This window comes from Miscanthus floridulus, chromosome 1, assembly GCF_019320115.1.
Source record: "Miscanthus floridulus cultivar M001 chromosome 1, ASM1932011v1, whole genome shotgun sequence".
NCBI lineage: Eukaryota > Viridiplantae > Streptophyta > Magnoliopsida > Poales > Poaceae > Miscanthus > Miscanthus floridulus.
The window spans coordinates 79914055-79939566 of NC_089580.1; the positions used below are offsets into that span (position 1 = coordinate 79914055).

Consider the following 25512-nt stretch of genomic DNA (forward strand, 5'->3'; position numbering starts at 1 on the left):
TACCTATCTTACAAGCTCACCATAAGTATTGTGTCTAAAAGATATAATTTAATTTAGCTTATGCTGATGTTTATATTAAAATGTTGCGAGAGAAAAATACTATTTATTCATTGAAAATACTATTAAAGTAGTACAACAGAACAGGACTTTTACAGTTTGATGACCTATCTGTACCTAGTATAAGACAAGTTCTTGTACTGTCGAAGTAATGTTTTATAGTAATAATGCTGAAGTCACTTTTTATAATTTGATTTGACATGAGAAGAGAGTAAGGGCCCATTTGATTCCATGTGCAATTAATTTTATAATTAACTCATATTTAATCCTCCTAAATCCTAATTAACATCCGAACCTCACACACGCGACAGAGATCAAACATGCCCCCGAGAACATATTAAACACGCCCCCGAGAACATAAGAAGAAACGAAGAAGATATATATATATAAAAAAAAACAGTGCTCGCATAGGGAGGGAAGGGGGCGGCAGTTGTTTCTGAATGGAGCAGAGCCAAACAGAATCCCTGACTTGTGAGTCTTGTCTTTGGGCTGGTGACGGACTGACGGCACAGAGGCAATGGAGGCCGCACCTACCACCATCACCGTCCAGGTCAAGTTCGCCGGGCGGACCATCCCCGTGGAGGTCCCGGCCGCGGCCGCCGGCGCGGAGCTGAAGCGCCTCCTCCAGCCGCTCACCAATGTCCTCCCGCGCGGCCAGAGGCTCATCTGCAAAGGCACCGATCCCCAAACCCCTGTTACCTCTTGAGTCCGCGGATTCGTTCCCATAGTAGCCAATCCTCGCTCCCTCGTGGTCGCAGGCAAAGTGCTCCAGGATGCCGCAAGCCTGAGCTCGATGCAAGTTGTGGACGGATCCAAGGTCATGCTCATCGCGTCGCAGGGGCTTCATCAGGGGGTACGGCATCAGTGACCTCGATCTGTCCTAATTCCCCGTATCTGTGCTGCTTTGCTGTGATCTTTCTGTTAGTTAGTTCAGATATTTAGCATTGAGTTTGTTGGAGTAGGATGTCCATGAGCGTGTGCATAAGTTCGATTTTTTACGGGTGAGCTGTGCTGGTACCTGGAAGTGCAGGGAGGAAAATTTCAGTTGCTCCTTGTTACTTGGCAAGTGTTCCATAGACAATAGGGTAACTTGCTTAATTTCACCATTGAATGTGGAGTGTTTACAGAATCTGCTTTCGTTGTCTACTCTTAAACAGGATGGACCTATCACAAAGAATAGCAGTAGCTCAGCAACAACTATAAAAAGGCCATCAAATGTTAAGGAAAATCAAACACAAAAACCAGAGGCAGTTGTCACCAAAAGCCGATCTGAGCGCTGGAAGTTAACAGGTGTTGTTGCGCTGAATGATTGTGAATTGAAGGTATCTTATTCCGATTTGTTTGAATCACTTTTATGAAGGTCCTGTTGATGCATGCCGGCATAGGATAATTGTGATTTGAATTTGTGAAATCTACAAATCTACCCATGGCCAATGGAAGTGCTCTCAGCATATTGGTCATGAAGAAATACCATTATATGCTTTATTACCGCCTTTATTACAATTTGCAAACAGACCCTAGAAGAAAATGTCTAACACTAATTTTGCAAGGATCCTTTTGTAGATTTCTGGTAATGATTGACACAATGATCTGTAGCCATAAACTATATACTGAATTAGTTATGGCATCTCGGTTTGGTGCCTACAGTTTTATCACCAAACATTCGATGATATTGATTTGTTATCACTTGGTTATTGATTCGATGATATTGATTTGTTATCACTTGGTTATTTTCCTATACCAAGTCCCTTTGAACAAAGTTAGACTTAATCTTTGTGGGTGTCTTCTCTATAGGTAGTGCCTGAAGAAGTCTGGGATTGTGGCCCCTCGATACGAATACTAGACATCAGCAACAACAGTATCAAGGAAATTCCACACAAAATCTCTGCTCTTAAATCTCTAAATGTAATTATTCTTTCCCACCGAGTGAATTGGGTTATTTTCTCCTTCCATAAGGAACTATAATTGTGTGTACATGACTTAATTTTATATTGCAGAAATTGCTCCTAACTGCTAATGATATAACTGATGATAGCATCTGCTGGGAAGGTCTATCATGTCTTCAAAAGTTATTGAATTTATCTTTAAGCGAAAACCGGTATGTCCTATTCTGAAACTCTTGTCCCGTTACTGTTATTCATAGTAGTACTATGAATATTCTGTGATGTTGCCAGTGGATATAAAACAATGTTTATAGCTGTGTTCTCCAAAACTGTTTTTTGTTCTTTATATTCTCAAACTTTTGCTCTGCGAGCTAGCAGCTAGGTATTGGTCTATAATCAACCAATAGCTGACAGAAAGCTGAAACATGCCATATGTGGAAGTATAAGAGAGAATGCATACTAAATCTTGGCTTCTAACTTTTTCTTTAGTGTGTGGTGGAATCCTTCAGGCAGGAGATGCATCTGAGTGGTTAATCGGGTGCAGTGCAGATTATTGTGCTAAACATCTACATTAGTTCTCTGAAGATGCCTATACGTATTCATGATTTTTTCAGTTAAATGGGATAGTTGAATTATCCTATTGAGCAACTAAACCTCATGACCGCATTGTTTTTCACCTATATTTCTGTCAACATGTTGAATAGAAAATTTCGCAGTTGACTCCTGCCACCAAGATGTATGTAAACTTGTAAAGTATCACATTGGTACAAAAATGGGATATTTCATAGTTCTAATTAGAATACAGTATCTCTTATCTTCTTAGTGTTATTGGGCATGATGACTGATATGCATGTTTTTGTTATACATGAAAATAAGATAATGTCTTCCCCAGACCCCACTCATGTGGGAGCCTCCGGCACTGGGTCCGCCCTTTTTTATGAAAATAAGATAATGTGATCATCCACTTTCTTCTTTATCTTGCAGACTGGTTAGCTTGCCATCAACTTTGGGCTTGCTGACTTCTCTACGTGAACTACGTGTTGCAAATAACAGGCTTGATAACTTGCCTATAGAAATAGGACAGCTGAAGCACCTCCAGATTCTCATAGCAAGTAACAATAGGTTTGTGCCAGAACTCATCATTTTTGGCTTGCAGTACCTTATTTGTTTTGTCATACGTTTACATATTTATAATCATAACTGAATTCCGATTTTGTAATTTTGTTTATTCTACATACTTGTAAAGGAATGCTTCAGATGAAGAGTGATGCGATGTTACTGATGTGTTCCCATTTGAGATTGACTGTTTGTCAATCATGTTGAGGGTTGAAAAGAACCATGTCTGGATGGTTTGATAGACCAATGTCTTACGAGTTGACATTGAGACTGCTGACAGCTATAATTATATAGTGCTGATTCTATTTTTAATACAACTTTATTATATTTATGTAACCCAAAGAGTACATTTGCAGCCCAGAAAAAGTCAAAGACCTTAGTTTCTGTTTTCAAGTGCACTTCATAGTTAGTAATGTGCAAACACTAGTAGGTTGTTACTAGTTCTATTCTATCATAGAAAAAAGTTGTTATTGGTAGAAGAAATGCTTTTTCTGTTACTTCTTATGAAAACTATACTAGTACTGTTTTGTTAAGGAATTAAAACTTAGATGTTATGGTGAATGTCACATTTGACTCGTTTACACTTGTTGGCAGGATAACTTTATTGCCTTCATCAATAGGAGATTGTGAATCTCTCACTGAGGTGTGTTGTCTCTCACATATGACCTGCTTCTGCCTCATATATTCTTGTAGAGCACTCTGTATTGAACCTGATTTTTGAAATTTTCAGGTTGACCTGTCATCAAATCTCTTAACTGAACTGCCAGAGACCTTTGGGAACCTTTGTAATCTTAAGGTGTGTGCTTTTAGATGCATGAAAGGTGCATTTGTGATCAAAACATAAAATTGCTAAGATGATGTATTGATATATCATCACTTACAGCAAATGAAGTGCTGAATTAGCATATTATGTTATCTTAATAATTTGTTAAAATTCCGAATGTCTCATTGTGAGATAGCAATGGTTTTCACAGTATGGATGGTACCACAAAATATTCATTGTCCAGTTGCAACAATTTTGACATAGAAGGTGTATGAATGAATACAGAGTTATTAGTCCTGTCCATAGCTGCAGAACTGCAAGATGTATGAGATTCAATAGTGTGCAACAAAACTTAAGCATGCAGTTTTGTGGTCTTATGAAAAAGGGAGCTATTTTCTTTGTTTCTCAGTATATCATGCATGGAACTTTGGGTTTACGTCCTGCCTACCTGGGACAGCCACAAAGAGTCAGTTCTTCTTGAATACTATTATTTCATTAACACCTATTAGTGGACCAGTTTAGTTTAACTTGACAAAACTATCATGCTGCTTCTGGCTCTTCTATAATATTTGTTGAGGGTAATATTTATTTGTGTCTTTTTTTTTGCTACAAATTTGTTCTCATTTTTTTATTTACGGTTGTACATTAGCGACCAGTGTGTAACATTCTTTGTATGAAACAAATTTATTCAACAGTTTTTGCATGCAAGGAACATACTACCAGTGTGTAACATTCTTTATATGAAACAAATTTATTCAACAGGTTTTGCATATACGGAACAATGGCCTTACTTCCTTGCCAGCAACGTTATTCAAAAAATGCTCGCAGCTTATTACACTCGATCTCCATGGCACAGAAATCACAAATGATGTTCTTCGACAGGTACCATTTCCTCAAGAGTCTGCATGCCTGCCCGTGCATGTTCATATTTTCCCTTCACACTTTGTTAGTATTGATACTACTTTGTTACCTTCATTGCCGTATTGCGATCTGCTCTGTATGGTTACACCCTATATTTATGTGTCTAATATCACACTTTGTTCGCGGTGGCCTAGTAGATATGCACTTTTTATATATTTATTATTCTTTTTTTAGACAAGTACAGCACTTACGTATAGCTGATTAATTTGGCTGCATAAGTTTGGCCTTGGGCTCTGATAGAGGCATTTTCCAGTGGCATTCTCAATTTGACCTGTTCCAATTCCCAAACAGGTGGAGGGGTGGGAGGAGTTCGACGAGCGGCGGAGGCAGAAACATCAGAAGCAGCTCGACTTCCGTGTCGGCTCATCTGGTGTGTTCGACGAAGGCGCGGATGATGATAACAGACGAAGGTGATTGCCTGCCTGTTGTCAGCATAATCGTTTGCTATGACGTTTTTCCCAGCTGTAGAAGTGTACAGCTGAGAACTGAAGGCTATTTTTTTTATGGAGAGCGAGACGAACAACTTTTTACCCAGTCACATATAGATAGACGTGTTGAGAAATACATGGCACCGCTGAATATTTATACCATGGTACTATGGAACCAGACTATACAAAATACCTTGAATGACGCATACTGATACTGACACATGCCAGCGTACCAACATCGTTGGAAAAGCCGTGGCAGATAATGAGATAAACACCGTCAATTTTCAGCAAGCGGGCGCACTCACGCGACGCCCCCATTGACCCTGATAACCTGACCGTTCACCCAGGACGAGGCCTCGCTCGCCAGGAACGCCACCACGGGCGCGATGTCTGTCGTCTCGGCTATACGCCCAATGGTTTTTTTCACCCTCTCTAGGAACGCCTCATCCTTCCCGGCAAGGAAAAGCTCCGTGCGCACAGGGCCCGGCGCCACCACATTGGCCGTGATCCCCTTCGCCGCCACCTCCTTGGCCAGGATCCTCGTCATGGCCTCCACGGCGGCGTTGGACGCCGCGTACGCCGCGTAACCTGGCGGCAGCACGGCAACCGTGGACGATGAGAACGTCACGATGCGCCCACCGCTGTTGGGAGGGATGCGCCGGGCGGCCTCCCGGCACACCAGGAACTTGCCGCGCGTGTTCACCGCGAACGTGGCGTCGAAGTCCTCGACGGTGGTGTCGGCCAGCGCGGGGTACTTGGCGTCCATGATGCCCGCGCAGGCCACCACTATGTGGGGCGGGGACCCGAAGGCCTCCTCGGCGCGGTCGAAGAGCGCGCGCACGGCGGCCGGGTCGGAGACGTCCGCGCGGACGGCCACGGCGCGGAGACCGCGCGAGGCGAGCTCTGCGACGAGCTCCTCGGCCTTGGCCGGGTTGGAGGCGTAGTTGACCACGACGCGTGCGCCGAGCGCGGCGAGGTGGGAGGACACCTCGCGGCCGATGCCCCGAGACCCGCCGGTGACGAGCGCGACGCGGCCGTCGAGCGGCGTCGTGGTGGACGCTGCTGCCATGGCGAGCACGCTGTGGTTTGCTTGTGTGCGGTTTGCCCGTGTCGTGTCGTGTGTGTCTCTCTACTGTACGCGAGTTCTGCGGAGTGGCGCGGGGCCCTACTTTATACAGGTTGTCGCAGGTGCTCGGACGTCACGGCTCTCGTCAGAGGCGGCTTGGCAATTCACCAGTTTCGGTAGGTCGAGCCAACTTGACAAAGACGATGACATGAGCAGTTAACTCCGAATCTCCGATCCGTCCCGTGATGTCCACCTACGCTCTGAATAATTTTTTCTACACCTAGAAAATCTATAATTATAAATCTCCCATTTAATTAATTATTAGCAAACATGACGGTGCATTGTAATTGTAACAGACGTACAATTTATTGCGTAGCGCTTGTGTCAATGTTAATGAGCTAGTTATTTTTGTTGAATTTAATTAGACTTAGTCTAACTTTAAATCACATAGTTTCCATGGCTCATACTAAATGCTAGTGAAATAAAAAAAATTAATCTTGCATGAAATTGACACGATATCGACTCAACTTAAATAGATGACTATTGTCATGTGGTGAGTTTTTAAGAGAGGTGGAAAGCAAGCCACATGTGTGCAGCGACAACCGAAATGGATTATTCTAGGTTAGATCAGCATATCATTGCCAATGGGTACACAAGTTCGGCAGGGACCAGGTGGCATCGAATGCAAGCGACGCTAGAGATAATCAGGTATGGAAGAAACTTTGGGAGTTGAAGATTCCAGCAAAAATTAAAAGTTTTGGATGGAGAATTCTCCATGGGGTCATTCCTTGCGAGGCGATACTAACAAACAGACATATTACAGAATGTCGGGAGTTGCCCAGTTTGCTTGGCAGGGTGTGAGGATATCAAGCGTATGATGTTTCTGTGTGCAACAGAGCTGTTCTGCTGATGGTTTCTGCGGCTGATAAGCCGGCTGAAGCTGATTTGTTGTGAGACCAAAAGAAGTGGGGATGCATCTAGGACTATGGAGCAAGATTGAAAACATTCTGAGGGTTGACAGTCAGATTCTATATTGCTAGAAGAAGTAATTCGATGTGGGGGATCTATTAAGAATCTAAATGGTGTGGGATTTGCAGAACTAATTATCACAGGTAGCTGGTATCTGCTGTGGGAAAGAAGACAGATAGCTCATGGAGAGAACGTTCAGAGGGCACATCAATCAGCTTAGGCTATTGCAGCGATTTCAACCAATTATATGCTGTCAATGCAGAAAGGTGTAAACGCGTGGAAAGGTTGAGCCAAGCCACCAAAAGGAAAACTTATGGTTAATGTGGATGCGTCCTTTATCCGGTGACTAGCGGAGGTGCCACAGGTTTGATCGTCAGAGATTGTGGAGGAGATATTGTGGCAGCGTTGAACAATTTCTTCTCCCATGTAGCAGATGCACATATGTGGTGGAGGTGTATGCGCTTAAGGACGACCGGTTTTTAGCTCAGCATACTGGTGCCAACAGAGTAATCGTTCTCCGTTCGATCAGATTGTTTATTGGTGGTTGAAACCACGGAGAACGGAGGATTTTCGGCTACTTCGGTGGTTGCGATTTATGATGAAAGCTATTCGTTGTGGAGGGACTTCAGTGATATCTTCATTGAACACTGTCAAAAGGGATGTAGATCGAGTAGCGCATGAGTTAGATAGACGAGCTTTTAGTTTGAAACTAATTGTATATTTGGATTGATGGACCCCCAAGCTTTATTTTAGAAGATCTTTGTAAAAGATGTAACTATTCTCATGAATCAATAAACCTCATCTGATGGCATTTCGTCAAAAAAAAATGGCGCAATAGAAAAGTTCCATGCATAACCCAGGCCCAACGCAGCCCGTCAGACCCCGAAGAACAGACCGAAACCCCTGGGCCGCAATCCGCAGCAGTCAACGGGCCGGCTGGCTGATCAACAAACTGCCGGCGGCCGCGTGCCCTGCCCACTGCCCGAGAAAAAACAAGAGATTTTTTTCCCAGCGTGCCATTATAAAAGATCGCAATGCCACGTGTGTTTCTGGAAAAATTCAGCGGTCTTCAGCGTCATTATTCTAACTTTTTCGTGTCCTCCATGCCACTTTCGTCAGTTTTGGCTCTAACGCCGTCAAACTGCAGATATGAAAAGACGAAAATACCCTTAAGTCTAAATATGTTATTAATTTTTTTTAGCATTTTAACGACTTCAAATGAAAAAACTCAAAATTAGAAAGTTGTAGATCTCATCTATAATTTTTATATAAAATTTATTTTTATTTAATTCCGCAAAAAAATATGATTTGATATGATTAATATATCTTAGAAAAATCATCATTTTTTTACGGAATTAAATGAAAATACATTTTATATGAAAATTATAGATCTCGACGAGATCTACAACTTTCTAGTTTTGAGTTTTTTCATTTTAAGTCGTTAAGATGCTCAAAAAAATTAAAAACATATTTAGACTTATGGGTATTTTTGTCTTCACACCTATAGGTTAACGGCGTTAGAGCCTAAACTGACGGAAGTGGTATGGAAGACATTAAAAAGTTAAAATAGGGACATTAAAGATCGCTGAATTTTTCCAAAATGACGTGGAGCTTTTATAATGGCAGTAAAAAAAACAACAGAGGAGTGACCTCCACGACCTCTCGCTCGCGTCCTGTAGCCTTGTCGCCTGTCGGCGTCCGCCCCCATCCAGCCAGATCCCTCCCCCGCCTCACTCCCATTCCCCCACTACACTCCCAATCCGAACCCAGATCCGCGGGAATGCTGGGGCGGGCGGCGGCACTGTCCGCGCCGCGGTGGCGCGGCGGGGTGCCAGACCTGCGCACCGCGCTGCGGTCGGGGGGCAACCTCCTCTTCGCGCTCTTCGTGGCGGCCGTGCTCGCATTCACGCTCCTCGCGGCCGTGCACAGCCCCGACGATCCGCTCCTCCACCCGTCCTCGCACCAGCTCACCGATTTCCTCACCTCCTCCACATCCACCTCCACCTTCCTCACCGACGACTCCGTGCTGCGCACCGGGGAGGACTTCAACTCCTCGTCCACCGGCGCCGCCGGCGAGGCCGCCGCTGGGGGTGTCGAAGTCGTTGCGGAGGCCGTTCCGTTCATCAAGCTCTCCGAAGTTGGCGCCGAGGCCGAGAAGACGGAGCGGGCCGTCACCGTCGACACTGATGCCGCCACGGGCGAGGGTGCGGCGGTGGCGGAGGAAGCCGCCGTTGCGGAGGCGGTTTCCTGCGACACGGAGGCGCCCGTGGACTGCACGGGGGACAGGGAACTCTTCAACCTGCTCATGCGCGCGGCCATCGAGCGGTTCCCCGACCTCCACTTCTACCGCTTCGGCCGTCCCGTGGCGGTGCCGGGGAGTCCCATGGAGTGTGATCTCGCCTGGCGCTTCCGCCCCGCTGCCGACGCCATCGGCACCGGCCGGACCACATACTACAAGGACTACCGCCGGTTCACGCTCACCCGCGACATCAACACCTGCACCCTCGTGGTCGACACCGTGGGTGAGTACCACTCGGGTGTGGGTGCCAAGCGCAACGGACGGCGCAAGGGGAAGAAAGGGAAGAAGGGGAAGCAGGATGTACCTGTGACCGACTTCGTGCCGGCTAAGACACAGATTAGGCTGGACGAGAACACTGCCAACAATGAGGCTGCTGGGGCTGCAGCGGAGCCGTTGTTTGTTGTTGGTGAGGCTGTCAATGACAGCTTGCCAGTGGTTGCTTCTGAGTCCGATTTCAGCCGTGGAAAGTACCTCATTTACATCGGTGGTGGCGAGAGGTGCAAGAGCATGAACCATTTTATTTGGGGGTTCTTGTGTGCGCTTGGTGAGGCACAGTTCTTGAACCGGACTCTTGTCATGGACTTGAATGTCTGCCTCAATGCACGGTATACTTCGAGTGGCAAGGATGAAGATAGAGATTTCAGGCTCTACTTTGATTTTGAGCATTTGAAGGAATCAGCGTCGGTGATCGACCAGAGCCAGTTCTGGCAAGATTGGGGAAAGTGGCACAAGAAAGATAGGCTCAAGAACTTCTATACTGAAGACATCAGGATGACCCCAATGAAACTTCGTGACGTCAAGGACACACTGATCATGAGGAAGTTTGGGAGTGTCGAGCCTGATAACTATTGGTCACGTGTGTGCGAGGGTGAGACTGAGGGAGTAATCAAGCGCCCATGGCATTTCCTGTGGAAATCTCGTCGCTTGATGGAGATTGTATCTGCCATTGCCTCACGGATGAACTGGGACTTCGACTCGGTCCATGTTGTCAGAGGGGAGAAAGCGCAGAACACACAACTTTGGCCAAACCTTGATAGAGATACCTCGCCAGACAGTCTCCTTATGTCACTTAATGATAAGGTTGGTGCTGGCCGGTATTTGTACATTGCTACCAATGAGCCTGACAAATCGTTCTTTGACCCACTTAAGGAAAAGTATAAAACACACTTCCTCGATGATTTCAAGTACCTGTGGGATGAGAATAGTGAGTGGTTCACTGAAACTAAGGTGCTGAGCAATGGTAAGCCAGTAGAATTTGATGGTTACATGAGGGTTGCAGTTGACACTGAGGTATTCTTGAGGGGGAAGAGGCATGTGGAGACATTCAACGAGCTTACGCGTGATTGCAAGGATGGTGTGAATACATGCCCAGCTTCTTCCTGAACATTTGGTGTGCTAAGGTGAGCTGATATTATGAAATATTATGCTTCAGAGGATATTTTGGACTGTTGTTGGCGTCTCTTATGCCACCCCTAGCCTTGTTGTAGCTAAGTAGCCGGTATCACTTTTTGTTATACCACGGTTTTGTGTTTCCAGATTACATTAGTACATTCAGTTCATGCGTTGGGCTTGTGCTGAAAGCCTGAAACAATTAGCTGAACATGCATTATTGCAGCTGTCTTCTGTATCTCTGCTATATAGCTCATTGGTTTTTGCCACCACGACCCGTGTTACTCTCCATTCTCCATTCTATGAATTGTGTGTTTTCTTCACATTTGTTAAAAAGGGCGTACCCAGTGCAGAGAGCTCCCGCTCTGTGCGGGGTCTAGGGAAGGGTGTTAGTGGCAAGCCTTACCCTCGCCTGTGCAATGCGAGGAGACCGCGACTCGAACCCGGGACCTTCCGGTCACAGGCGGTAAGACTCTACCGCTTGCACCAAGCCCGCCCTTCAAATTTGTTGTCTTTGACAAACATAAATTCAGTTCAGTCAATCAAACATGAACACCAATATTCTGTGCAACTGGTTTGGAAACACTATAATCATGTGAGGATCGGTACCAGCATTTTTAGATAATGGGATTCATACCAGTTAAGTTCATGCGATGGCTTTACCCTTTCCTTTTAGGTGAGTGAAAAAATGTTAATTTTTTTAACATTTCTTGTCTTTGCTGAAAACCAATAAATCTGTGAGCTGGAAACCTAGAAACTTATGATGTCCAGTCGCTTGCATTCATGGATACTTAAGGCTTGAGCTGCAGTGCCACTTCCCTTAAGAACACAGTTATGGATCGGTCATCTCCATTTCTACACTTCAACTATGATGCATCTTTCAAAACCAATCTGTCTTGCCACGCATTTGGTGCATCTTCCTATGAAATTGCAAGAACATGTCAGTAGTGTTTGCCATTATAGCTAAACTTACCCTGTCCATGTCAAAACCCTGCATTTTTCCTTTCTGAAATGAGCAAGTTACTGCCCCTCGATTTCTCTGTCAGTGCATTTTGGGCCAGTGCCAGTTTGGTTCTTGACCTTAACAAGGCAAAGCCAAATCTTGGCCTTACCCAGCCGTTTTGGTTCTGATTTGGTTCGTAGAGTTTACCTGCATTGCTCACCTTTCCTGCCTCAATACCTTATGCTGTTAGGCTTCAGCATCTTCAAAGTCCAAGCCATCACGAAGAACCATCCTTTGTTTAGCTCGCCGGGTACTTAGCGGTTGGTTTCTTGATAAGCCCGTCTTCTCGTTGACCTTGTTTTGGTCAGTTAGCCTGGTTTCTCAGCTCGCATCAGCAATGGAATGTGCCGGACTGAGATGGCAATTGTGCTTTCAGCGTGGAGCTTCTTCACAGCAGCAGCAGGCATTCTCTTTGTCCTGGGAAGTGCATTTTCTGGTCCTGTACGCTACTCGGCCGAATTGCAGATATCCGTGTGAAGCGCTGTGCCATAAGCCCACTGCCCACACACAGCATGAGATGTGCCTATTAGTGTGATTTGCAAATGGTTGGTTCTGATATACCCAGAGCCCGTTTCCCACACAACTTTACTGTGATTTTGCCCTAGACCCGCAAAACCACATCAATTAAACACCGGGCCTTGATTTCGCCCTAGGAGAAAAAATATGCAGCAGCCTCATGATCCAAGTCGTTGCGCTGTTCGTTCGTGGCGCGTGTGTAGGAGACTGGAGGACGTATGGGTCATAATCTGTAAATGCATTGATTTTTTTTTTAAGATAATCTGTAAAATCAATGATACAAGTTAGAAATCGCCATCGGCTTTCCTCGTTTCCGTGTGCTCAACACCTGACCATTCCAGCATCTGGAATCAGCAGCAATGTTGGGACAATCTGAGCTGTGGACGCACCTGAACACGAGAAATATGGCTTGTGCTTCGAAACGGCAGTTTTTTCAGAGGACTGAGAGTGCTGATCATAGGCATTATAGCCTTCTAGACTTGCGCCGTCATGAGTGAAGAGACTGTGCCTGGCGCAGCTACGACTCACTAGCTCCGGACTTCGCTTGCGGGGGGCGGGCACGGCTCGTTGAAGCCTCGTTCGGATGCGATTGGATTCACTCCAATCCATAGGAGTGGATTAGATGAAATTTAGTTTAAGTTTCACTTCAACCCACGCCAACACACGTGGATTGTTGCGAATCTCACTGCTGAGCCAGTGAAGACGGGACGAGATGGCCCGGGGAGCTGATGAGTACGCCCAAGACCAAGAGGCCAAGACATGTTCCAGTGTTGGTAAAGCTCAATGCCCGGGCGGCCCTGCCTGGACTGTGGCGCGCGTGCCCGAGCCGCGGGCTCCATCGCTGCCGCTGGCGTGCGATGGCCGCTGGACGGGCCAAATTGACGAGGCGTGCACCACAGCACCAGTGACAAAAGCGCGGCGTGGCACTGGCATGTGCTCTCCCTGAGTCCCTGTGCATATGGATGGCAGTGGTAGAACAGTGCGCGCGCGCCCCCACAGACCACAGACCACACCCGCTGATTCGCGCGCGTTTGCGGCCGGAGCGCCCTGCGCACCACTCCGGCCGCCGGCCGAACAACCCCGCGACGCCGTGGCTCTACCTAGCTAGCTGCTACCACCACCGCCGAGTCCACGACTCACCTTGGCTTGGGCCTCGCGCAGCGACGATGCATGACCAATTCTCGCGCGACATGGTGGGCGTGCAAACGACGGTCGACGACGCCAGAGCGTACGTGGCACGTACGTACGTACAGCGCGGCGTACCGCGTGGCCGTCGCCAGACCAACGGTCGCAGAGCGTGGCCACGGCGGCGTCACGGTCACTGTGAGTGCTAGGCAACGCACACGGCACACACACGTACGTTTCCCACGCACCATTTTCTGCGGTCCGCCTCCTTTCAGGCCGTATCGTATGGTATGGTATCCGACGAGAGTGCGATGCGGGCGTTAATGGCGTCAATTATTTCTTTGCTTTTGCCCCCACCACCACTGGCTTCTTCGATCACCGGCCACATCGGCGGATCGATTTGTCATCTGGAGTCCAAGTATTTTCAGAACAAACGACTATTGGTATGTAGCCAAATCTGAAAATCTTACTATTACTAATTAAAGTCTCCAACGGAGGCACTACGTTAACTCTCACAAGACGTGCTAGGAAAAAAAAGATAAATCCTATCTCACACTAATAAGAAACATCTGGCCTTTAATTTGGTGGACTCTAATCATCGTCTCCGATAATAGCCATTGGATCTATTGCAATTTATAAAAAAAAAATTTACCCAACTCTACCATTATGAAAAATACTTAAAGTAACCCCATAATTTTGCATATAAATTACCCATTTCTGCCATTATGAAAGATAATTCAAAAGAACCCCCTAAGTTTATATATAAATTACCCACACTTTTCATTAAGAAAAATAATTTAAAAATAACCCACTATATTTGTATCTTACCCATTTCGTCATTATTATAAAACATAATTCATAATAACCTCCTTCACATTGCATCTAAATTACCCACCTCTCTCAAATCTATATGTAAATACTAAAATATGCTATTACAAAAAAAAATAAACCAATATTCATAAAGTATGAGACATATATATTTCTAAATTACAAACTTCTAGAACCATGAAATTAAATAATCACAATGCTATGTTTGACCATGTATATACGAGAAATATATATTTCTAAATTACAAACTTCTAATTCCAATCCCGTGAAATTAAATAACCATAATGCTATGTTTGACCATGAATACCAAGTAAACATGTATACATTAGGATAAATATTTATTTTAATAGCTTATAAGTATGGAAAATGTTTAACTAACAAACCACTAGTAATTCCCTTTCAATTATATAATACTCCCTAATAATGAATTTCATAAGTTGTTTTTAAATAACTATACATTTTAACTGAAGCATTATGTCATATCAATATTAGTAATTTAATTTTTAGCACTCTATGATATATAAAATAATACTACACACATAATTCTTTGATATAACAAATTGAACAAGTTTGGTGCTAGAGTGCAATCTATTTGAACTTAATTAATTAGCATGCAGAAAACAATATTCCTAAGACCTAAACTCTTTTTAATAAAAATAATTTTTGAATAAAAAGTAAAAAAACACTAGAGTTTCTACCTAACAAGTGGAAAAAATTGTACAACTTGATTAAAAGTCAAAAGCTGAACTATAATATATTCTATTTTCTAAATAATTACCCACCTCTGCTATTACATAAAACAACATAAAATAACTCATGGCTCTATATTTAAACTACCCACATATGCCATTAAGAAACATGATCTAAAATAGACCTAAATTTCATCTAATTACCCATGTACTCATATTACTATAAATAATTTATGTAACCCAATTTTCATCTCATTACTAAGAAAATTAAATATCCTCTCAAATCTACATCTAAAAGATAATCAATATCTTCTATTAAAAATTGTTTAAATAACCATAGAACATGTAGATGTTTGTACATTACCCACTTCTATCAATATTAATATATTAAGATTTGAGTAATGTAAGCATACACATTGTGTCAACATGTATGAGCGATAAATATATATGCTATATTTCATCCAAATATTTTCTTAACAACTCATATACTAATGATGCTAACAATTTTTTTAAAACCATATTAGTAATCATGACATGATTTATATAGGTTGTTACTTTATCAATATTTATATATTTTAACTAAATGTTTGACACTTCTATATTGATAATATAACCAAAATTGCACATATAATTCCTTGATAGGAAAATCCAATCATCTTAAGAATTGTGGGAGACTACTGATGGCTATAATTTTTCGGCCCTTTAGCATTACTCTAGAGTGATTTGATCATTATAAGTCTTAATAAGGTTGAAAATTCTGTTGAGGTTAGCACTACTAATTAACCCCATTCAAGATCTCATTTCAAGCTCTATCACTTATCTTAGATGGCATGCTATAAGTTTTAAATGATTGAATATGCTATTGTAGTCTTTAGAAATGTACTGTACAACCTAAAAATTTTATTTTAAAACAGTCCAAAATGAGAGTCAGTAAAAGATACAATAAGCACAAGAGTTTTTACTTGAATTTAAATAATCAAAATTCAGATTCATGACTTAATATATGTGATGCAACAAGGGTCACCATAGTTAATGGCAAGGTTTCAAACTAATTGCATATTAAAATACACAGGGTGTCATGCAAAGTAAAAATATGAATCTCTACACCTAAAAGACTCTAGAGTAATCGTCTCCCCGGTGCCATCCTATTGATACCCAATTGCGACTCATTAGGAAGTCCTGCGTGCGTTAGATAGGAATGGATACGAAGTCCTGCGTTCAATAGGAACGGATACGAGTCTCGTTCCGACACGAAACTCTCCACGTGTGCAAATAAGAAGACGACGTCCCTCCCGATCTCCAGACTCCAGCGCATTGTATGCAGGCCACTTAGCCCGATCTCTACGGCTCAGAATCTGCGCACGCGCCCAGGAACTCAGGTACAAACGTACGTAGGGTACATGCCTACTACTACTACAACAGCCGAGCCATATAGGAATTTGAATTTTTTAAATGAATAAATATTGCTACAATTAATTCACAGCTAGATGAGGCCAAACAAGGTCCGCTCAAAACCAAGCAGGTCCGAGAGCCAGACCTGGATACTATAGAAATTTCTATGTAATTTCATGGTTCGGACTACACTTATGCCAACTTCTCTACACTAAAAAATACGAACCATTATCATCTGCAACGCTCATATCCCCACTCGCCCCTCCATCAAAACACGTGTCTCACGTGTATGTTATTGTAAGCCATAAGTCACGTGCGTCGTTGTAGGCGTGGCAAAAATTTATGACCCCATGCAACGCATGGGCATATATCTAATATGCATAAAAAATATATTAGTCAGTCCCCTGCAAAAAAAAAGTAATTAATAACTTTATGATTTTGGAGGAAATAAATAAAGAAAGCATACAATTTAATATAAGTAATTTTTTGCTTAATAAAATATATTAATTGTACATCTTTTAAAATTTTATCATGTGCGAGAGCACTCGTTGATGGACCAGTAAATAAATAATAGTTTCCGATGAAACAAAAAGGTGCGTTTCCGTTGGTCATGTGCTTTTCTGCTGAACAACTGGAAAGAACTAATTTGCCTGAGGTCAACTAGCTTGAGGCAGGCAGTTGTAGTGGCAATATAATGTGCCATCTGCCATGTCCGGTCGCTCGTCGCCCTCCACCCGTTCATCCATCATTCAATCAACTGTTCAAACGGTCCACTTTGGTCTCGTGGAGCTGTTACGTGGTCACACCTAGTAGGTCACTAGCTCGCAGCATACTCCGGCACCCATCCATGCATCCGGACAGTTGTGCAGGCGTGGAGAGCGACGCTCGAACAAGCCGCCGCGACTTGAATGGGCTTTTCGCTGGTAGTTCGTTCGGAGCACCGTCCGAGTCAAGAAATCTTGCGTATGGCATGCTCCTTTGCGATCTTGCGTGTGCCGGGCATGAGCTTGCGATTAGACATGAGACAGGCAGCGAGGGAGAATCCACAGGGTCGTGCACGCGCGTCGGCGTCGGGACTAGTAGAAGAATTAATGGGTGTGTGTTTGGAGCATGGATGATGGCATGGCGACGGCCTTCCAGTAGACAAAGAAAGCTTGCATGGATACGGCGCTCTCTGCCCCCCGTCGAGATCTTCCTTCGACTTCGAGTAATGAGGCGCAATAGCCTTTGACGTCCCGCAAATTTCCCCCGGAAGCTCAATTTTACTATCCCTCACCACCACTTGCAGACAGGTCACTTGATCCCACAAATTTTCTCGGAAGCTCAATTGGACTATCCCTCTTTATCAAAAAAAAAAAAAAAGGACTATCCCTCACCGTAACTTTCAAACAGGTCACTTGATCCTACATGACGCGGCAATACCAGGTAGGGATGAAAGGGGTACCTATCGACCGATACCTATATGAATGTATCGTTCTAAATCGCATGCTGTCCTACCTGTGCATCCAGCCTCCATGTGAACTTTGAAAACCGTTCTCCTCCGCATACATCCTGTATGTTGGTTTGGAAGGCATTCATTTTTGGAACAATTTGGAAGGGAATTAGATCGAAAAATAATATAAAGAAACGATTTAACTTGCATAATATAGTAAATAACAATACTAATTTTCTTAATTAGGACACTTCAGAATCAAAGGCATGCAGTCTCCAGGTATAAATAGCTGTAGGAACCCAAAGACGACGAACTATAACATCATCCTTCGAGATCGAAATATTTTCTGCTAGCTCGTAAAGTAATTCTTATACAGAGGATCATATGGAGCGTGCAGGTGCAGTAGTTGTGTTCATCGTGCTCGCCTTTCTTGTTGCCTCGGCAGGTAATTTGACGATGACGATGACACGCCTTATTCTCTCAGTAGCTGCAGCTCTATAATGCCATCGTTTGTCTGTTTTGTTTAGAACTAATATATAGCTAACAAATACATGCTTTGTTTCTTGTCCATGTGATATCTACGTGTTGCCGCAGCCTCGTCCATCTTTCATGGGGTTCGCAGAACCAGATGAACGGGTGCTCTTCGGATCAGAACGGTGCCTGCAACTCGTGGTGTGAGAGTGAGACCTCCTGAGCGCGGCGACGAGTCCAAGTTCCGCAATGGGCACCACAAGTGCCACTGTTACTGCTGATCTCTAGGTTCGTTGTTGAGTTATATTATACATAGATTCAGCAAAGATCTATGGCATAATAAGTATTTCCTCTGTTTCAAATTATAAATCACTTTAATTTTTTTTATCGATTTTGCTATGTATCTGGATATAGCATATGTCTACAAAATAGATATAAAAAAAAAGTCAAAGCGACTTATAATTTAAAATTTAAGGAGTACTAGTTAGCACTATCTATTTGAGATAGCCGTGGTGAGTTTTTCTTTGGCATTAATTTGTTTGGTCATGCACTGATCATCAGGCCGAATAAGATTACAACACAGTTAACTTAGAGTGAGTTGGAATTACCAGTTTGTTTCTTTCGTCAAATCTGCTGCAGATGGACGTCATCGTCGCATAATTGCTGTGGAATTGAACAAATAAAGATATACTCATGACATTTGAACAATTCTTGAACCTATACCCCTCTACATGACACTAGTGATTTTGCGCGTGTAGGACCTTGTAAATCATTTATTCATTCATGTGTACGGTAAAAGTTGGATTAAAAAAATGCAAAATCATTTCAAGGAGAACAGTATGATACACGATAGAAACCTAGATGATTGTCGATTTGAGAAAAAAAGATCAGCGGTCATGGAGAAATCTGCATGTTTGGCTATGTAGAATTGAGTATATAGCATGTTTATTGGATTTCACTTAAAAAAGTGATGGTCGTGACTATACGGTGCCTTCTGTATTCTGGCAAGATGAACAGTGTGGATGCTTGTTCACCTTCACCCACATCTAAGCGCATTATGAGCGCTTGTTCATACGTGGAGGCTCCATGGAGGGCATAGGCATTGACGCATTATGAGCACTTGTTTCGTATGAAAATATTGGGTGTAAACCACTCTCTTGATGTAATCGTGAAAACTCTTTCAAAAACCCTGTTTAGAGGTTTTCAAAAATTATGAAACGATGCACGTCCATAGCTCATCCATAGATGTACGTTTGTAGCCAAAGTAGGGAAGCAAAATCAATCTATAAAAACTCATGGAAATACCAAATACAAATTCCCAGGAATTTTGTCTTCTAGTGCACTTGCACCTGAAATTTGTCATTTTTGTATGGATTTTTACACAATATGTTTGCCTCCCAACTTTTGATACAATGTACATATATACATGAACTGTGGATTTGCATTGTTTCATAATTTTTGGAAAACTCAAAGTACGGTTTTTGAAGGGTTTTCATGATTACACCAAGAGCGTGGTTTGCACCCAATATTTTTTCCGTTTCACACGTGGAGGCTAGATGGAGGACATAGGCATTGACTAGGGGCATGAAGCACATAGGCATTGACTAGGGGCACAACGCTAGTTTTTTCTCTCCAAACACCACAATAAAAGGAAATATTTTTGGAGAATAGTAAGGTACGAATCCATAAAATTTTGGTGTAGAGTATGATATTGTTTTTTATTTCTATTTTTAATTTTTTATCAAAACATAAAAAATGTTATTTTCAAGATGTGGCTTTCCACGGTGGCTGGTGTCATGTAGGATGGCGGCGGCTCTTTTGGCTGGCGTGGCGGCGGCAGGTCACGCATGCCTGTGACCTCGTCGGTGCCGCAGCGATCACCTGCTGGTGGCAGTTGGCTATGGTCGTCCACGATGTGGCTGGTTTGAGTTTGGGTGTCGGGGTTGTCGGGCGAAGGCCCTGCTAGGCCCTTGGCTTTGGCTGACAATGGTGACGCCTTTGGTGGCATGTCCTTCGTTGGAGGCATTGTCGTGAGGCCCGCCTACCCTCTAGGATTAAGGTTGAAAAACATTGATTCCCCATTCGACGTTAACGACATCTTTGGATGTTGTTCTCCTCTTTGAAGGCATTGGCGTGGAAACCTACTCCCTCTTCTAGTTTACATCTCTTGTCCCCTTGCGTGCAGAGTGATGTTTGATGGATGCTGCTTCTAAGGATCGTTGGTTTTGTCTCCTGTAGTGGTAGTTTTTGCTGTTGCCTCCTTCGTGAGGTTTTGCTTTGTCTTTTTATTATTTTTTTGTAAAACTTCTTCTCTATTAATACATACCCGACGTGCTCTTGCCGCTGGTTCTTCGAAAAAATGTTAGCAGAACAGTTTTTTTACTCTTTTTTATTATTATTAGATATTTTGATAAAAAAAACTGTAACGGCTATTTTTGGATTTTGTATTATAGTATCGCTTCTTATCGTTTTCAATCCTGATGCTACGTGAGAATCACTAGATTTTGTGGTGACCAGGCATGTCAAATATTCGGTGTAGCGTCCTTTTCTGTGAACGTTGGACAAATAATGCAAAATCATATCTTGTTTTTTTTATAAAAAAATAAGAGTTATTCCTTGACAGTTTGAGCCACACCAACGATTAAAATACTCTTTTAATGGAAAGTGATGATTCACCAGCACAGGATATCTAAAGCCTCATTATATTTTAGAGAAATGTTATAGTAGAGTTTTGGTATTATCAAATGTATTCCATCTTGATAAAATTCATTTGAGGTTGGATAGTAGCTCAATCAATAGTATGGCAATCTCCCTCATCAAAATATCCCTTCTATATTACTAGCATGATCTCCACCAAGAAAAAAACTCAAAAATATGGTTGTTCTATATTAGCACCACAAAGAAATTCCGTTAATCTCTACGTATGGTTGTTCCAATTCAAAGTATCGTTTTTGCCAAGAAGGCTACTTCGATTGCTAGCCCTGATCACAGGCTTCGGACCATAAACCGTAGGTGTGGGTTTTATTATATAATTTGTGTTTGGTTACGCTAGAAATTAATCAGCGAAGAACAAGTTAGCAAAATTATCTGTGCTGCCACTCCAGCCAAGAACAAGGTAGACTCGTGTCCACTCCAATGAATCATTGGATTATGAAGTTAAAGGCCGGCAACAAATCAAAACAAATGGGGAAGAACAGAAACAGGGCTGAATCTGATGCCATTGCCTGCCGCCCGTGATGAGCGGAGCTCCTGAAGTCCTGATTTTTATTCGCCGCAGCCGCTAGAGACCACTTCTTCGGCTATATCATGGCATCCTTAGTGATCGTTCGTCAGCAACCTCAACCTTCAGCTAGCGGCTGATTCAAGCGCCTAGAGTCAGCCAGACAATTCATGGCATCGATTCTACGGCCAACAGATGAATTTTGACTCTCTCTTTTTTTTTAGATGATAACGGAGAAGTTCCGATTTTAGATGAATTCTGACTTGGTTGCCAGTTGCCACCGGTGTCGTCCAGCCAAACACGTCCCAGATAAATCGGATTTTACTGTAGTCACTAGCCGAAGCTGGCATCACTCGTGAGATCATCATCGTCAATGTATGGAAATGCTTTGTTTCCGAGCTAATAGGGGATTAAACACCCCATCTAATAATCCAATTAATACCTTAAAATGAGTTACCGCCCAACAAAAAGTTATTAGCTAGCTCCCGTAACTTAAATACACCTAATTGTTAATTATTACTCCCTCCGTCCTAAAAAAAAAATGCAATTCTAGTTTTGAACCTGGACACGCGCCGTGTCCCGGTTCAAAGCTAGAATTGTGTGTTAATAGAAAGATAGTACTGTACTAGCTGGCCAGTCAGCAGCTAACCTAGTAAAAATCTCAACTCTGCAGTCCCTTAATTCTGACGGGCGGGGCCTGCATGTCAGGCACAGCCTCACCACCGCGTCGACCGTCGACCCAGCCCCTGCAGCTCTTGAGCCGAGCAGGAGCAGGAGCAGCAACGGGGAGCGGTGGGTGCGGCCCGTGGGCCGTGGCAGTGCCACTCCTTGGCTACCCTCCCAGTTCACTCTGCCCCCGCCTATATAAAAACTCGGCACTCCGTGGTGCCGCCGTGCGTCGTTCGCCTCCGCCAATCCGGTTATCCCGCAGACAGAGCCACCGCTTCAGTCAAACGTGACCGAGGCTCGCTCCGCCTCTCTACGTAGAATCAATCGTAGATCCTTGAGGCCGCGAGCGCGAGCGGCGGCTGCCGGCGGACACCGCGGAGGGAGATGGAGGCGAGGTACGAGGCGCTGCGTCGCGCCACGGAGGAGGTGGCGGCGGTGGACGCGCACGCGCACAACCTGGTGGAGCACGGCTCGGCGTTCCCCTTTCTGCGCTGCTTCTCCGAGGCCGAGGGGGATGCGCTCGCGCTCGCGCCCCACTCGCTCTCCTTCAAGGTAAGCCGCCGCCCGCCACTTCCCACGACTAGCACTACTCCCGTCCCGCTCCGCTCCGCCACGGGGCCCCGCTTCCTCCCCGGTCCTGTCCTGCGCAGCTGTGCTCTTGGAGCTTGCTCTGCTGGTACTCTCCTAGCGGTATATTCGAAATCGCGACATTGATGGCAGCCTGCAGGCTGGGTTACCGTGCTAGATCGTGTCGATTGAGGTTTTCGTTGGCATATTTTAGACCTGTTTGGCAGGGCTCCTCTCCGGCTTCGGCTTCGGCTTCGGCTCCGGCTCCTCCAGATGAGCCCTGCCAAATGTTTTCTTGGAAGAGCCGTTTTTCAGTAAAAAATAGAGGAGCCGAAGCCGTTTTAGAGGAGCCACATGGCTCCTCCAAAACGGCTCCGGCTCCTCCGGAGGAGCCCCTCAGAAGGAGCCGTGCCAAACAGGTCCTTAATAGTTTTATTGGCGGTCCCTGATGTGCAAACGCTGCTATACGTATGATTCAACTCCGTGTTCCTGAATTCACTAGTACTGTGGATCAACTCAAGAAATTATTTTAGAAGGTGGCAAGTAGTCCTGATTTGATTGCTTGCTCACACAGCTAACTAAACAAGTGCTACTAGTTGGTTTTGGAGGGTAGTGCAGGGTTCAAAGGGCACATATATAACTGATAGACATGAATGCAAATTTACTGCAATTGACCAGCTTGTTTTAGCAGAATATGCTGAGCTCGTCGTTTTCTGCAGTGCGGCATGCAGATGGCAGCAGCATTATGGGCTGCCTTGCCATCGTGCAGTAGAACGTGGTGGCTGTATAGTACTCCGCCTTTGATCGTCTCCTTGCCTCCTGATGAGTCATCAATGCCTGGGGTCCTTGTGAGTGGTGGGGCTGCTTGTTCCGAAACTGGAACCGAGTCTTGCGTATATGCACATGAGGAGCTGGTCTGGAATGCCCAGCCAAGTGTCCGTGGCCTCAGGGGTTGTGGGGCAATTTTCCAGCAGCTTTTATCCATGTTAGTAATTACAGAGTCAGTAGGCCTCCTACTAGCTTTTTGGCCTAAGTATCGTTGCCCTTGCCCTGCGATTAGCCAATTACTATAGCACTTGCAACATATTTTTGTTAGATTTCTCTTTCAATAGCGTGTGGGGAAATCTGATGCAAGGCATGTGCCCGTTTATGTAGTAGAATGTTTTTATAAGGCACCTAACCTACGTAAGGGTGCACTATCATATAACTCATTACATCCGTGGAACCTCATGAAATGCTCAAATGCAGAGAAGCTTGAGGGACATCGCTGCATTGTACAAATGTGAGCCCTTACTTGAGAAGGTGGAGAAGTTCAGAAGTGCTGAAGGATTGAAATCGATTGGCTCCAAATGCTTCCAAGCTGCCAACATATCTGTCATCCTTATAGATGATGGCATAGCATTCGACAAAATGCTAGACTTGGAGTCTCACAAGGCATTTGCTCCTGTAGTTGGCAGAGTTCTGAGAATAGAAAGGCTAGCAGAAACAATCATCAATGATGTGAGTGTATTTCTCTTGTTTTTCTCTCTAGGTATTACATTTTTTTTCTGTATTCACTTTTTTTTGTTACTAAGTGCAAAGGTTGCTTGGGAAAAATTTATACTTTAGCAAAATAGCATGACCATTCATTATGGAACCAGTAACCTATATTACATTTCTTATACTGAAATATCAGATCAGCTATTTGTAGTTAATAATCCATTTTAACTACTTTTTAAAAAGTAATGTTTAGTCAACTTGCACGATTACCATTTTCAGGAGTCATTCAGTGGATCAAGCTGGACACTGGACTCGTTCACTGAAAGCTACATAGCTAAGCTGAATTCATATCCTCCAGATTTTTCAATACCCTTTGCAAGCCAATTGGATTATTTTTCTTTAGTTCATTTTGATTTAGGAATATCCTTAACTTATTGCTCACAGTTTCTAACCAAATTGTTGCATTAAAAAGCATAGCTGCATATAGAAGCGGCTTAGAGATCAATCCCAATGTTAGCAAGACCGATGCAGAGGATGGTCTTCGTAAGGAGCTAACAGGTAGACACTTTTTTTTTGGTCATGGAGATAGAACGCCTAAAACAATCTCAACAAAATTTGCAATTATGTTCCTTCATGTTTTTCAGGTCCTAGGCCATTTCGGATTACAAACAAGAACCTGATTGACTATCTATTTACCTGCAGTCTTGGAATTGCTGTTTCACTTAACCTGCCAGTGCAAATTCACACAGGGTGACGACAATTTGGCTCCTAGTATGAAAGCAATGTTATATTTTGGTTGTTTCAATATCTCATACATGTACATATACTCCTATACATTTTTCAGTTTTGGAGATAAGGACCTGGACTTGCGAAAGTGCAACCCACTACATTTGCGTGCTGTTCTTGAGGACGAAAGATTTGCTAAGTGCCAAATTGTTCTTCTACATGCTTCTTATCCATTTTCTAAGGAAGCATCCTATCTTGCATCTGTTTACTCCCAGGTAGATCCTGATTTTCTCCTATTGCATATATTTTGGTTTCATGGCTTTTAAGTTTTATCCATCCCTAAAAAACAACAATCAGGTCTACCTTGATTTTGGCTTGGCGACTCCAAAACTTAGTGTTCATGGAATGACATCGTCCCTGAAAGAGCTTCTGGAGCTAGCTCCCATAAAGAAGGTAAAGCGTACATCTTCTGACTAACAGTTTCTAGAAAAGTTCAAGTTCTGA

The 25512-nt window shown here is 43.7% G+C and overlaps 4 protein-coding genes across 5 annotated transcripts; 3 read left to right on the forward strand and 1 right to left on the reverse strand.

The window, feature by feature from the left end:
- Positions 1-483: 483 nt before the first annotated feature.
- LOC136536684 (plant intracellular Ras-group-related LRR protein 8-like) lies at positions 484-5346 on the forward strand. The gene is made up of 10 exons (XM_066528895.1): positions 484-731; positions 816-910; positions 1215-1379; positions 1852-1962; positions 2055-2155; positions 2925-3062; positions 3651-3699; positions 3787-3852; positions 4582-4701; positions 5032-5346. The coding sequence occupies exons 1-10, from the start codon at positions 575-577 to the stop codon at positions 5152-5154; spliced, it is 1125 nt and encodes a 374-aa protein (XP_066384992.1). The 5' UTR covers positions 484-574; the 3' UTR covers positions 5155-5346.
- Positions 5347-5456: 110 nt separating this feature from the next.
- LOC136536694 (NADPH-dependent aldehyde reductase-like protein, chloroplastic) lies at positions 5457-6284 on the reverse strand. The gene has a single exon (XM_066528901.1). It carries the CDS (start codon positions 6235-6237, stop codon positions 5470-5472), a length of 768 nt encoding a protein of 255 aa, XP_066384998.1. The 5' UTR covers positions 6238-6284; the 3' UTR covers positions 5457-5469.
- A 2592-nt stretch (positions 6285-8876) lies between these two features.
- On the forward strand, positions 8877-11163 carry LOC136487952 (uncharacterized). The gene has a single exon (XM_066485038.1). It carries the CDS (start codon positions 8984-8986, stop codon positions 10883-10885), a length of 1902 nt encoding a protein of 633 aa, XP_066341135.1. The 5' UTR covers positions 8877-8983; the 3' UTR covers positions 10886-11163.
- Positions 11164-22449: 11286 nt separating this feature from the next.
- On the forward strand, positions 22450-25512 carry LOC136536725 (protein fluG-like). Of its 2 annotated transcripts, none has more exons than XM_066528923.1 (7): positions 22450-22788; positions 24052-24303; positions 24562-24628; positions 24724-24840; positions 24927-25032; positions 25127-25283; positions 25366-25512. In XM_066528923.1, the coding sequence occupies exons 1-7, from the start codon at positions 22621-22623 to the stop codon at positions 25483-25485; spliced, it is 987 nt and encodes a 328-aa protein (XP_066385020.1). In that variant the 5' UTR covers positions 22450-22620; the 3' UTR covers positions 25486-25512. The 2 variants fall into 2 exon arrangements, with proteins under 2 accessions (XP_066385020.1, XP_066385023.1); XM_066528926.1 differs by having other exon boundaries at positions 24985-25032.

Coding starts and splice junctions, on each gene's coding strand:
- LOC136536684 (XM_066528895.1), top strand. CDS start 575: ATGGAGGCCGCACCTACCACCATCACCGTCCAGGTCAAGTTCGCCGGG. Junction 911..1,214: donor CGCAGGGGCTTCATCAGGGG/GTACGGCATCAG, acceptor ACTCTTAAACAG/GATGGACCTATCACAAAGAA. Junction 3,700..3,786: donor ATTGTGAATCTCTCACTGAG/GTGTGTTGTCTC, acceptor TGAAATTTTCAG/GTTGACCTGTCATCAAATCT.
- LOC136536694 (XM_066528901.1), bottom strand. CDS start 6,237: ATGGCAGCAGCGTCCACCACGACGCCGCTCGACGGCCGCGTCGCGCTC.
- LOC136487952 (XM_066485038.1), top strand. CDS start 8,984: ATGCTGGGGCGGGCGGCGGCACTGTCCGCGCCGCGGTGGCGCGGCGGG.
- LOC136536725 (XM_066528923.1), top strand. CDS start 22,621: ATGGAGGCGAGGTACGAGGCGCTGCGTCGCGCCACGGAGGAGGTGGCG. Junction 24,841..24,926: donor TCTTCGTAAGGAGCTAACAG/GTAGACACTTTT, acceptor CATGTTTTTCAG/GTCCTAGGCCATTTCGGATT. Junction 25,284..25,365: donor TTGCATCTGTTTACTCCCAG/GTAGATCCTGAT, acceptor AACAACAATCAG/GTCTACCTTGATTTTGGCTT.